Source organism: Nestor notabilis, unplaced genomic scaffold (assembly GCF_000696875.1).
Source record: "Nestor notabilis isolate BGI_N333 unplaced genomic scaffold, ASM69687v1 scaffold2636, whole genome shotgun sequence".
In the NCBI taxonomy this organism is placed as follows: Eukaryota; Metazoa; Chordata; class Aves; order Psittaciformes; family Psittacidae; genus Nestor; species Nestor notabilis.
In genome coordinates, this window is record NW_009934050.1 from 22,732 (window position 1) to 35,983 (window position 13,252).

At 34.4% G+C, this 13,252-nt stretch overlaps 1 protein-coding gene across 1 annotated transcript in view; it reads left to right on the forward strand.

The window, feature by feature from the left end:
* Window positions 1-1,975: 1,975 nt before the first annotated feature.
* Window positions 1,976-13,252, forward strand: part of LOC104407763 (regulating synaptic membrane exocytosis protein 2-like) — a gene marked incomplete at its 3' end in the record, with an annotated part of 56,263 nt that continues 44,986 nt past the window's right edge. The window contains exon 1 of the mRNA XM_010017134.1: window positions 1,976-2,558. Within this exon, the coding sequence (XP_010015436.1) occupies window positions 2,437-2,558 (122 nt within the window). The remainder of the gene's footprint in view (window positions 2,559-13,252) is intronic.

Genomic DNA, 13,252 nt, shown 5'->3' on the forward strand with positions numbered 1-13,252 from the left:
AATGTGTATTTGCACAAACCTCCTATCATTATAGGTGAATTTTCTGCTGTAACAACTATGGAGTATTTGCCTTTGAAAGTACCCTTTTATTTTTGTCTTTTCCGTATTAACAGTTTTGAATGAATATCTCAGAGTACTCTCAATTCCTTACTCCAGAATTAAATGAAAAAATTAGAAGTTTTAAATATGTATCCATTTTATCAGCAGTTTTAGAACTTTGATTTTAAATATCTAAAAATGAAGACATAGAGGGTAAATGTGAAATACCCAGACATTGACTGCAACTTCAGAAGCATTTTGGCTCTGATGACCATTCATAAGGCACACAGCAAAATGGTGATATAGTTGAAATAATATGATAAAATATTGTTCTTGTTCCTGCTCCATGGTTAACATTGTCTCTGAACTGTTCAGTGGTGCATAAGAGACTAATGATTATTTGAATAACTTGAATCATTTGTAACAAGATAATTCTGTTTCTCGCAGCAGATTAAAATATGTCTTTTTTATGGAATGAATGTAAAGGCAAATTTTCGTATGTTACAAACATGAAATCTCTGTAATGTAGGCAAGGTGGTTACTAGGTACAAAGTTTTCATTTTGTTATAGCAAGATAGCAATAAATACTCATTAGCTCCTAATCCAGGATCTCAACGATTATGTTTTGCCATGCATATACTTTTAACCACAAATTGTAATACATTCCTCAAATACAGACATTTCTATAATTCACGTTATACTGTAGGCATAAACCAGCTATTAATAACTATTTTGTGCAGTAGTTCGTAGGTTTCCACATGAGTTCTGGGAACAGTTTTATTAGCTTGTATTTTCTCCATTATTTTTTTTGAAATCTAAACCATGGGTGTTGGTGGGGAGTATTTATATCCCTTTTAAAGGGGCCTGATATGAATCTGTTCTTTTTTTTTTATTTTATTTTATTATTTTATTTTTAAATCTGAGTTGTATTGTAGCTGCCATCCTTCTGGCCAAAGAAGCCTGGATGGGTACTGCCTTCTTAGCACATCCATACAACACTTTAATTAGCTGGAAGGTTGCTTACTCCCCTATCTTCTGGGATTAAAATGGCTTTCAGTGGAAGAGCTTTAATAATGTTCCTCATTTTATGTTGGTTTATTTGGAGTTTTTGTAATTAGGGCTAAGATGTTAAAAACCGTGGGTAGGAAATAAAATATTCTAAGGAAAATCTTTTTAATTGCTGTTTTTCAGTTTGACAATGATAGAATATGTTCTGTAATGTTATGTAACATCATCTTCTGGCACAAACATTAAAAGGAAAGAGGAAAAATATGGTTTTTAGTCAGGGGTACTTATTTTCTGTACCTTTAATGGTATTCACCATGCATATTGTGCTTCAGAAACTCAATGTGTTCCACTAGATGACTGATTGTACTTGCTCTTTGACTTTCTATTCTGAATGTGTACTGGAGATGTAGGCTTCTAAGGCAGTGGGTTTTGCTGGAAGTGGACAGGTATGGAGCACCCAAATAAAAGATTGATTTTGCTCAGTTCCATCACGGGTGATTCTGTGCAATAAACTTTTAAAAGATGTACATTTGAAATGCACGTATATAATGCAACCATTCCTTTTAGTAATCGTTCAGGTTTGCATGATAAATCATTGCCTCGGTGCTGTATGTACAGTACCTGACAGGTTAATTATGTATGGAATGTATACTGTTTGCTTCAATCATGAATTGATACTGCATTTAAATGTTTGCACTGAAAAAACCTGTTATCTCATGTGAGATATGGTATAGCTTTTCAGATGTGAGACAAAAGGTCTATTGTTACAGTCTCAGTGCTACATGTTGTTTATTATATGAAGAATATTTTGAGAGTGTCTTTCTGTCCTGTAGAGCTGCCTTTACACTAAGAAAAAAAAAAAGACCTACATACATGGTCACCAGTATTAGTCATTTTTCCAGGGGAGGGAAGAAGGAGGGGAGATGCAGAAATCCTCCTCCTCTTAGACAGTAGTAACAGTGTGAGGATGCCTTGTCCTCATTTTTTTTACTTCTGAGATTTTATTGCTGGCAGCCAGATGTGCTGAAACTCCTGACGACAGCATCTATTCACTGCGTGTTTTTAATAGGCTTAGAGAAATATGAGTAGAGTACATGAAAGCAGCTCAGCTTCACACTTCAGCTGGGAATGCCCAAAAAGCTTACTGCTGTTTAGAATTCTTGCTACAGTCAGGAGAAAGCAGCACGGGAACTAAATCTTCTACGACTGAATTAGAAGAATAATGACTGTACAATTAACTATCAGCCCCTGCTCATTTAAGCACAGTTTTTACAGAGACCAGGAGAAATATGGAACTTGATTGGCATGTTTGCATTTGATGGTGTGTGCAAAATAGATGACTTTTAACACAGGTGGTGAAGAAAAATAGAAGGGAAGGAAAGAGAGAAAATGCAATTTGAGACACTGCGCCAGGTCTGCAATTCTGTTTTATCTCATTTTCATGGGGTTTTCTCATCCCCTCCAAATATTTTACAAAATGATCTTTTTGGACAAACGTTGAACAACACTAGGTGAGTAGAAAAGAAACATTTTGCCTTACCTTTTCTATGCTGATAGTAATCTATTTGCATGTTTTTCAGTGGGGTACTTTTATAATTGCACTCTTAGATATCGGTATTTTTATGGTAGCAGTCAGTCTCTTCTGTTGGTGCTTTTATGTTTTATGTAAGGGTTACATGAGAACTCAATCTGCAGAAATAAAGGCAGCAAAGATTGAATAAAATATTTAAGATGGTTATGTATCTTTCAAATACATTAGCTACCATTAGAAGCTAGCATTATTAGCTGTAATCCTTAAAGCATATTAAATATTCATAAGCAAATTTGTCTGAGAAAATGATTTCTCTGTGGATGTGGCAGTGAAAGGATTAAATGCTCAAAAATGTGTCTGTTTAACCATACATAATTTGTTGGGAGCTGTAAATTAGTACTCTTGCATACCTTTTGCAAAATAGGCAGGAAGCAGTTTCTCATTTTCAGAAGACTTAGATTTTGTGTGTGACGCTTTTTAATAATCTTTATAACTGGCCAAATTATAGCTGATCAGTGTGGATGCTTTGCAGCAGGTCAGTCAGCTCTGTAGGCTGTCCTTTTATGAATAGCTATTGTTTTGTGGGAATTAGAGATGATAGGAAGAAGTTGTTTATTGATATGAGTTGGTTATTAAATTGATTTCTTAGAATATTTTTGAGAGGCTAAACTGGATTAATAATGACTCCCTTTTGTGGCATTATTCAGTAAACATACTATAATAATGATGTTTAGAACTTTTTCATACTGCTACTAAATATTAACAGTAAAAATTATTAAGAATTTTATCTAAAAGAGTGTGAGTGCAGATCAGGAAGAAAATGAATCCTGTAGTTTTTTATAAAGATAGTGCGCTGATGGAAACATTCTGGAAAAAGGGTGGAAGTTGTATTGCAGAGACTATATCTAGCACTTTAATCTTCTCTGTATCCGAGAGAGAAATCCCTTGAAAACTGGATATTATTTCTTAATTACAGTGATATTTGCACTTAATACTTAGAAAACTGTTACCATTTTATTTCCCAGAATGTTGTTGCAAGGATTCCCTCCCTTACTGCTGGTGTTTCCTTTATAAATATTTGAATATTTATTTAATGTTACTGTTTTCAAGTTTTGATATCTTGGTTATGAATTTCTAGTTAGACATGCAAAGTTACAGACCTATCTTTGGTAATCATAATCACTTTAATGAATTAAGAGTTTTTAGACACATAAGAATCTTTAGTCCATGAGATTTTTTTCTCACATCCTTTTGGAGTATTGTGCAGTCTTTGAAGCTCTACAAAATGGAGCAATAATTTATGTATTACCAACTGTGATTGTAAGAGTGCCTGTTTCCAAGTGCATAGTTTCAGGCCTGCAGCAACCAACAAAGCCCTTAGCAACTGTTCTAATCAGCTACAAACCAAATCCTGATTCTCTGGATCTGTTTTTACAGATCAAAGTGCATGCTTTTTGAGATCAAGGTGCATGCTTTTTTGGTAGGGTTTTTTACGCATACATGTGCATGGTGCTTTTAGTTGTGTATTTTGCTTGCAAGTTTCTTGCAAAAGCCAGAGACTTACGTGTATGGTGTCAGTTTCACATCACAAGGCATCAGAGAATTATTTTATTGCATTTGCTGTGCCTGAGGTTTAGAATTATATTTATACTAGAAGGCTGGCAAACAAGAAAGCACTGTTAGGAAACATAGCCTCCTACCTAGTATGGGCTGCCTTACTTAGGATGAGAGTATTTCTCTATTTATAAGGAGTAATGTGTTTTTCTAGGTACCAATTTTGGCCTCTATAAAACATAGGGCAGTTTTTTAACAATATGCAGCAGTAATCATGACAGACTAAGTCGTGTTTTCTGTGTCTTCAGAAGTTGAAGTTAGTTGAAAGTTATTTAAGGTTATGAGTCAGAAGATTCCATCTTCTGAATAAGTACCAGTATTTTAAATTTGATCTTGATGAAAGGGCTTCAAAGAAGTCATCTATTGAATAGTCACTAAAAAATCTTGCTGACATTTATTTCAGAGGCTAGTCCTTTTTGTTGTCTTACTGATTTAAAAAAATCCATTTTATTTTTTTGCAATCAAATCAATCTAGTATCTATTTTAGGTAGATTTTTCACTTAAAGTTTTGCACAATTAATGTAATGCTCTAACTAAAAACTAATAGTTCATGCATCAAGAGTTAATGTTTCAGAACTGTGATAAGGAAAACAAAAATACCTCTAGCATGTAAAAGATTCTGCTTTCATGAGGTATAACGTATTAACTTCAGACTTTGAAGTTAAATATTTTTCAGGCTAAAAAGAGATAATCCTTTTTCTTTTTAAGGTTTTCTTTCTGTTTTTACATCTAAAAAGTAAAAGTCAGATTCTGGAAAGATAAGGGCTAACATTAAGCACAGAATGATTAACTGCTGCTTACACAAAGTAGTAATATGAAGAGAACAGGTTAATGCGTACTAATAGTATAGCCGAAAATGCAATATAAAACAGAAGGTCATAGGGAAGTAGGTAGTATGCATATAACCGTACCTGAAAATAAATTCGTATTAATTTTTACATTGTGTGTTCTTTGAATTCTTCAGTTTTTCCAGAAGTTTAGATATTCTGTGATTTTGTTGCAGGAAAGCCAGTTACGTCAGCTTTCGTTTTCTTATATTATACCAGACATTAACAGGAGAATATATTAAACTGCTTTTTATAATTTCCCATAGAAACCTTACGTGAGTTGGGTTTTTATTTGCATATATTTTGTGTTGCAGTAGCTGATGTGAGAGCACACAAATGATATGAAACTCCTCATGAGTTATATTGATTTTCCCATTTAAATGGGTTTAATTATCCTCTGCTAACAGCTTTTGTTGAAGGAATATTGCAGTTTAGTTCTCTTTTGCCAGCTACATGGCAATGCTTTGCTGTAAGATGATGCTGAGAGTGTAAACAGATAGCTGCTTTCTGGGCCTTCCTCCGGGTCCTGCACATCTCTGTCTGACATTATCCACTCCAGCTAGCTGAAGCAGTAAGAGCTATTACTTTACCTCAACACCGTGTGTCACCTATGTTGGGGACTGTAATGTTATTTCCTGTGTAATAGGTTATTTTCTATTGAAAAAGGATTAGAATTACCTCATGTCAGGAGGTCACAAGAACCGTTTTTCATTCTTTAGCATTTGGCACATAGCTAGTTTGTGGAATAAATTCTTCATGTTTCTGGGAAAAGAAAGTGTGGAAAAGAAATCATGAGCCCTTTTCTGAAAAAGTACTGGGGCTTACATTACATTCAAATTCTAAAGCAGCATCTAAAAGAGTTTCAGTTTTTTTTGCAGACTAAATTTTTTCTTATGACTTTCAGTGGTAACACTTTTCATTTAAATGACTAAAGATGATGAAATAAATAAAGTTTTATATGTCTTTAAAACAGTTAGTTACCAGATGAGCTGGATTTTCTGATTGCCATTCTTCATTTAGAGTTTAGTGTGCAAACACTGTGCTGTCAGATGCTCTATTTGTAGCAGCATGCTTTGCGAAGTCACAATTGCTTTGGGCAATATTCAGATTAACACATCACTGCATAATGGTGAGTATCCGTTGTGACTAAAATTGATACAAACTGTACAGAGCAGTATCAGTCCAATTTTACCATTGCAGAATATATTAGCAGCTTTCCTCTGAGAATGGAAAGCAGTGGATTTACCTAAATCTGGTTTGTCCCATGACACATTGGTACTTTGTTACAGCTTTGTGAAAGTGAATTTGTTGTCTAGGTTGGCCACACAGGGGCACAAGATAACTAATGTTTCTGGCCCCAAAACAGTACGAAGGTTGTTAACAAATTCTTTGCACAGGAGAGATTTTCAAAACATGGAATGGTCCATATTTTGAAATTAGATGCACTTAGATTAAAAAAGTAAACTGTATTTTATTAAACACCAATATTTTTAAAGATTCCTTAAGAGTTTTCACTTTTTCAATCACTTTTTTTGGTAAGCATCTTTTGCATAAATGCATTGATTTTCAAAAGGTTACTGAAATACCTAATAAATTAGCCTGCTCATGAAACCAGATATTTACACAGAAAATAAAATTTAAGCAGAAAAATATTATTTACTTTCATTATTTCATTTTCTGTTTTGTTTCTTAAATATACCTATGAGCTATTTACTGATGATCTGTTTTATAATGAAGTCATCACATGATGTCAGTAATTACTGTCACAGACAATTGTTGTTTGTCATGATGCAAGTAATCATTACTTTGACATTGAAGGAAAAAGATCATTTTCTGTTCCTTGTTGGGAAACAATTCTGTCAAGATATTTCTGTAGAATAGATTTGAGGGGTTTTTCTGACTCTTAACAGTTCAACAAAGAGCGAGGTTTGATATAATTCTGAGAGAATGTTGCATTTTCAAATATTAGTCTAAGAGCCAAGGATAAAACACATTGATGGCATTAGAACTAAGAATATATCATCTGTGTTCTGACATACAATAGTGAATAATAACTGAAACTGACTCTCCTCACTTTCAACATCTAGCTTGTCTGTAACTACCTTTAAAAATTTAGTTGGGATTTTCATATCTCCTCCCTTTTTACCTGCATGCTAAATTCACACAATCCTGTTTTAAATAATTCCCTGAAATTTGCAGCTGATGTCCTTTCTCAGTTGAAAAACCCACACAATGTTGAAAAAAAATCCAGAATATTTGTTTGTATTCCTACCATGTATTTTTTCCGTAATGAGTTTAAAGGCATAGCAAACCTATTTCCTGCCCTGGTTCTTAACTGTTTGTGCCTTGCATCTGACACAATCAAAATTCAAAAACTAAGCTAACATGAGATGTCTGTTACTTCAGAGAGGTTTTCCATCTCAAATGATCCTCTGGCTTTTTTTCTTCCTAAAATTAGAGGCATAAACCACTTCTGTAAACATAAGGGGAAAACTGGCTGGGACAGCAAGTTGTATATACAAGGCAGAGAGAGACTTGCAGTTGTGTGCTTGGTCTTTTTTGCACCTTTGCCATGGGTCCCTCCCGTAGAGCACACCATGTCCTCTTTGAGCTGCAAATACCTAACATCAATCTGTCCTTTGCCCCTTGATTTGCTGCTTTTGGAGAAAGTGGGAAAAGTGACATGGGTTTTTAAATCTTCTCATCTTCCTATTTCCCTTGGAGGAAGCAACTGAACATACTAATTTTCCACAAAGCTATTTCTTTCTGAGAAGAAATTCTGTATTCCATCCTGTTTTGGCAGTCATTGGGTTTTAGGTTTGTTTTTTAAATCCTATTTCTAGGATAAACCATTCCCATAACATCCTATTACAGATATTTTCAGATGGAAGAGAGAGATTTTCTTACAGAATGATTTCTCTTCACATCTTGTCCAGCTCTGGAGAGAGATACCTTCTGTTACTTCCACCTCAGTTGCTACAGATTTAATAAGGTGACATATGTTTCCTCCATGAATCTCACAGAGTTGTGGATATTTGCAGCCATAACAGGTTTCTGTCTATTCTTATTGTGCATCAGCTGTTGCTATCTGATGATGGTAGTAAAATCTTAGCTGGCATATGATCTTAACCTCCCACCAGCAAGAAAAAAAAGAGGGTGAGTCAGAGTGGATAATTTATTTCCAGGTAGTAATTCAGATAGTATGTTAAATTGACAAATTTAAATAATCCTAAACTTGGCCTTAAAACTTGATTTTTTTCCCCTCACCTGGCTGAAAGCAACAGAAATTTAGGCTATATTTGAGTTACTAAGTGCAAAATTTTTGATCAGAGCATATAAAAAGAATCTCTTCCCTTTCTTGAATAACTCAGATAACTCACGTCATTCCTCAGAATATCCACATAAGATGTGGGTATTATCTTCTTTTACTGGAGGAAGAAAAGTCAGAAGCGTGATATTAGAAAATGACTGGTGATTTTGTGTAATCAGCTTGAAACATTTTAAAGAAATTTGTCTAATGACAAGAGCTCAGTAGGTTATGAAAACTGTATATTCCAATATGGATATCCAAAAACCAAAGTTGATAGTTATGACCCTTGATACATCTGGGGATAGATTGAGCTGTGATGATTGAAACAAAAACTAGCTCCAAGTATCCATTTTACTCTTCTTGAGAATGCTGTCTGGTAAAAAGGGCATGAATGCTACGTCAGTCTGCTCCATACTGCCTCAGTTTAGGCTCTGGTTTGTTGGTATGAGGCAAAGTCAGTATGCTAGGCCATTTGCTGCAGTTGGTCAGACTCCTATTCTTAAATATTTCAATTTTCCTGCCTGTACGGTCAAAAACTCCTGGTGAGGAGTGCTACCAGTCCTGCTTTGCTTAGTACCAGGTATGTAAAGAAATGGTTGACAGGACTCAAACAGTCCCTCACCTTTTTTCACTCCTTTCCATATACTTCCAGCTCTTTTCATGTTGGGTCAGTAAGTTAGGTCATGTGCATGTTTATGGTACAGTGTTCCTACTAATGGTACTATTTGCCAGGTCAGTAATAGTAATTATAATGCATTGTAGAAATATGGGGTTTGAAAGTCAAATCTTCCCTTATCAGAACTAAGGTACGTCTTTGCATTCGTTGATAGAGAAGTTTTGCCAGATGCTCCTGCCACCCTGAGTGACTCACTGAAGTGGTGGAGTAGGGGAAGACCACCTCTGTTGTTGTGGGCCCTGCTGTTTCTTTAATATCTTTTTTTTTTTTTCCTGTTTTTGATCTTTTTACACAGTGTGATTTCTGTGTAGGAAGAGAATTAGAAGGGAAAACAAACCTTTTTTAAACCCCTACTGTAGACAGAAGATCACAGATAAAATCGGAGCTTAGCTATGTAGGTCTGGTTAAGCTGGGGAGGAGCAGTACTGCAGCTACACTGCTTTTTCCTTTTAGGTGAGACAGGACTGTCCTACCAGTTGCTACCTGTGGACCTAGAGTTCCTTTAGATTTCTCAGGAATATACTCTTGATTTTGCACTATAAAGGTAGAATGAAGGCTTACTCATAGAAAACACTATGTTTCAAAGTAGTTCAAGAAAGATAGGTATCTGGTGGGCCTCAGGTGCTTTACAAGGTTCTGAGATAAGGAATAAAAAATTAAATATTGCCCCCTGGAAATCCAAAATGAGTATTGGAGGTAACAGTATCATTTCAGCTTTACCCTGTGAGAAAATGTTTGAAGAAGAAGTTGGAAGTATTTCAAGTCCTTGGCTTCACTTTAGCGTGTGCTTGGCAACAGGGAGGCAAAGGAAGCTTTCTGGTTTCTGCTTTTTTGTTTCTTAGCCTGAAAAGAAATAATTATGAGAATAAGAAATGAAATAAAAATGTTTTGTATTGGAGAATTTTGTCCCAACTTTGTCTAAGCATGACAGGGATTACAGATTGAATTGCTGAAACATAACTTTTATTGATTTTAGAATAAGAATTGAGTTGAATTTAGTATACGGAAATCAAAATGAATTTGCACAGTGTCCATATTTAGAAAAATTAAATAAATCTTGATTAATATATCTTATCCTACTTGCAATTTTTAACTTATCTTTCTGATTAAGGTATACTTCCGAATTCAAATTCTCTGGTATTCAAGATAATTTTTTATCATGAAATTTCATCAATATTTTCAATAAATTAGTTGTCTCTTAGAGAGTAATAGCTGTATAAATTATAATAGGAACAATAACCTTGTTAAAAGGTGCATGAAATTAATTTGACAAGCAGGTAATGCAATTATGATAATTGTTTTAAAATAGTTATAATTTTAACCTATAAAATATACATAAGGTCACAGAGAAATACTCTAAAACAAATAAGTTTAGTATGTGGCTCAACTATTGTGCACCAAAGATGGGACCTGTTGGCATGTAATACATATGTATATTTGTAAGTAAATAGTAATTCACTTCATTATTAAATAACAAGTAGAATTAATGAAATGAGAACATTTGTGGCAAATTTTGGGATTTTATTCTGCACAGAACACATTTAAAATATTATTTTTAAAGTGACAGAAGATGAATAAAACATTCCTGAAAGATGGAACCTTAGGATTTCAAGTAAACTTTACACTCCAGTTATTGATTTGTTATCTCTAGTCCTACAAAATATGTTTCTAAGAACAATTTTACAAACATAATAAAAAAAAAAGAAATCTAGGATAACATTAAAAACTCTGGCTGGAACATCAAGCGTATATTCTCTCCTCCCCTCTTACCCTCTCCTCTTCTATATACCAGTGTTTCTCTTTACATTTCTTGGTTTTTCTAGTATTATTTTTCAGTTGTTGGTTTTGTGCACTCTAAGTACGTTTTGTGTGGATGTTAGGATCCCGGGGTAGTCAGCATTTCATTCACTTGAGGACTTCCATTTTTCACTGCTAGTGGTGCCATTGTTCAGCTGTAAAATTACAAGAAAAATGTGGGGTTTAGAGGGCCCAATTTTTATAGCTCTGCTGTGACTAACACTGTTTGATCATTACTTAAATAACCTACAGTAAAAGCCTCCAAGTGTCCTGTTTTCAAGAACTCTTCCAGTAGAACCTGCTTCATCTACCTGTCATACTTTTGGAACTTTTGGAAGAGTCAGGGAGAACAGAAAAAGTTTTAAAATGAAATGAGAATTACAATATCAAACCCACAGAAATTAATATAATTTATGTGCACAAAAGCTTGCCTGCACTTAGCATGGATCTTTAATGTTAAAGCATGCTCATTTGTAGGACACAAGATAACAGTGATGTATAAGGAATACCTGTAACAATAATTCAAGTATCTTATTTTAGAATAATGCATGAGAAGAAGATATTTGTGTCCGTCAGTCAAAAACCTGGGGTTGCAGGGTTCTGAATTCCACACCTGCTACTTTCAACATGTCCTTTGTAGTGCCAGGAAAATTGTTTAACTGATGGAGTTTTATGAGATATGTTCATATTTAATACTTCATGGGAGTCTCAGATGTTTAATTTATACATATTTGCAAAGGTCTTCATGATCCTGGGTTTGTAAGTATACACAAGTGAAAGATCAAATTGAATTTGCATTCTATTTTCTGGGAATTTAGGTTCATCTTTAGATTTTAGGCCATGTGGCAGAGTAACTTAAATATCTTGGAGATAAACAAGGATTTTGTGCTGAACCATTCACTTATGCCAAGGATGCCCTTTGTCATACTAGCTGCAAATCGCATTGTATTGCTAAGTATATTATTTCCTTACATGCTGTCAGCTACACAGCTGGTATGTCCTCACTGCAGTGATTTTTTTGTCTTGAGATAGGTCTTTCAGAAGTTTTTTTTATTACTTAAAAAATTGAACATAATTTCTCAAATCTGTATTCATATGCAAATAAACCAAATGTATTTCTACTTGCAATGAAATTCTTAACAAGCATGAGGATGTTGTTTGGCAAGCATGTTTGATAGTCATAGAATTGCATAGGCTGGAGAAGACCTTTAAGATCATTGAGTCCAACCATTAACCTAGCACTGCCATGTCCACCGCTAAACCATGTACATAACATAACATAACATATAACATACAACATATAACATATAACAGAAAATGTAACATATAAAATAAAAGAGACTATGCTCACAAGACTGCACTAGTTTACAGAAATACCTTGTTCTCCTGTTAAGCATAGGAAAAATAATTCTGCAGAGGGTGTTGTGTGGCTTCTTGACAGTGAACTGGGAAAAACTTGTAGATCTGCCTTTTTGTGGCTTTTATGTTGCTGTAATTCTGCGCAACTAATGCAAAGGGATCTTTATTGGATTCTGGTCAGTTGCTATAATATATTATGAATAGGTCTATATTTTAGAGTTCACGGCTGAGAAATTTGAGCATTTTCTACTTACCTTTAGTTGGGAAACCTTTTGAATAATCACTGATGTCTAAATGCTGTCTCAATAATCACTTTTCTACTGATGTTCAGCAAGGTATGTTAATCAGTATTTCATTTTGATTATATACGGATAATATCCAAGCTGTTCCTGTGTCATATAGAAAAAAGTTTGTTAAGTATATTCAGCTTTGATTGGAGCAAGTGGATATTAAAACAACAGTTTAGGTCAGATTGAGAACTAATCTCAAATCTACTGCTGCTTCAGCTGGAGTGAAATGAGCTTACTAAAAAGAAGACAGAAAATTACATTTTTAATAGGTAAAGGGTTTAATTGCAAGGCATCAGCTTCACTTGAATTCTGGGAGTTATAATAATTTCAGATTTGGAGCGATTCTTTAGTGATTTGATATGGTTTGCCTCCAAAAAATAATGTTAGCTCATTGTTATTGCCATGAAAATGTGTGGGAAAAAGTACACTGAAATCTAAGTAGTGCAACAATGTGGAGATAAGATAGAAAACTGAATTTCTCATATAGACCTATTCACTGAATGCCAGTGTATTATTTCTGTCTCTTGCCTGTCTATTTTTTTCCTTTCTCTTGCTTCAGTTCTCTCTGCTGACAAGAAAATGTTGCAAAATAATAGAAAATCCTCGTTGGATCATGTGTCATGCATCCCCCATGTAATGCAAAATTTAAACTATGGCAATAGAGTAGAATATTTAATTATCTCCATGTGCCTACATAACACATTTCAGAAACTTTAATGTCTTTCCTGATTACTTTATATGGGGATGAATCTCATTCTATTGCATAACAAAAGCACTTCATTGAAAGTTCAACATCTTTCC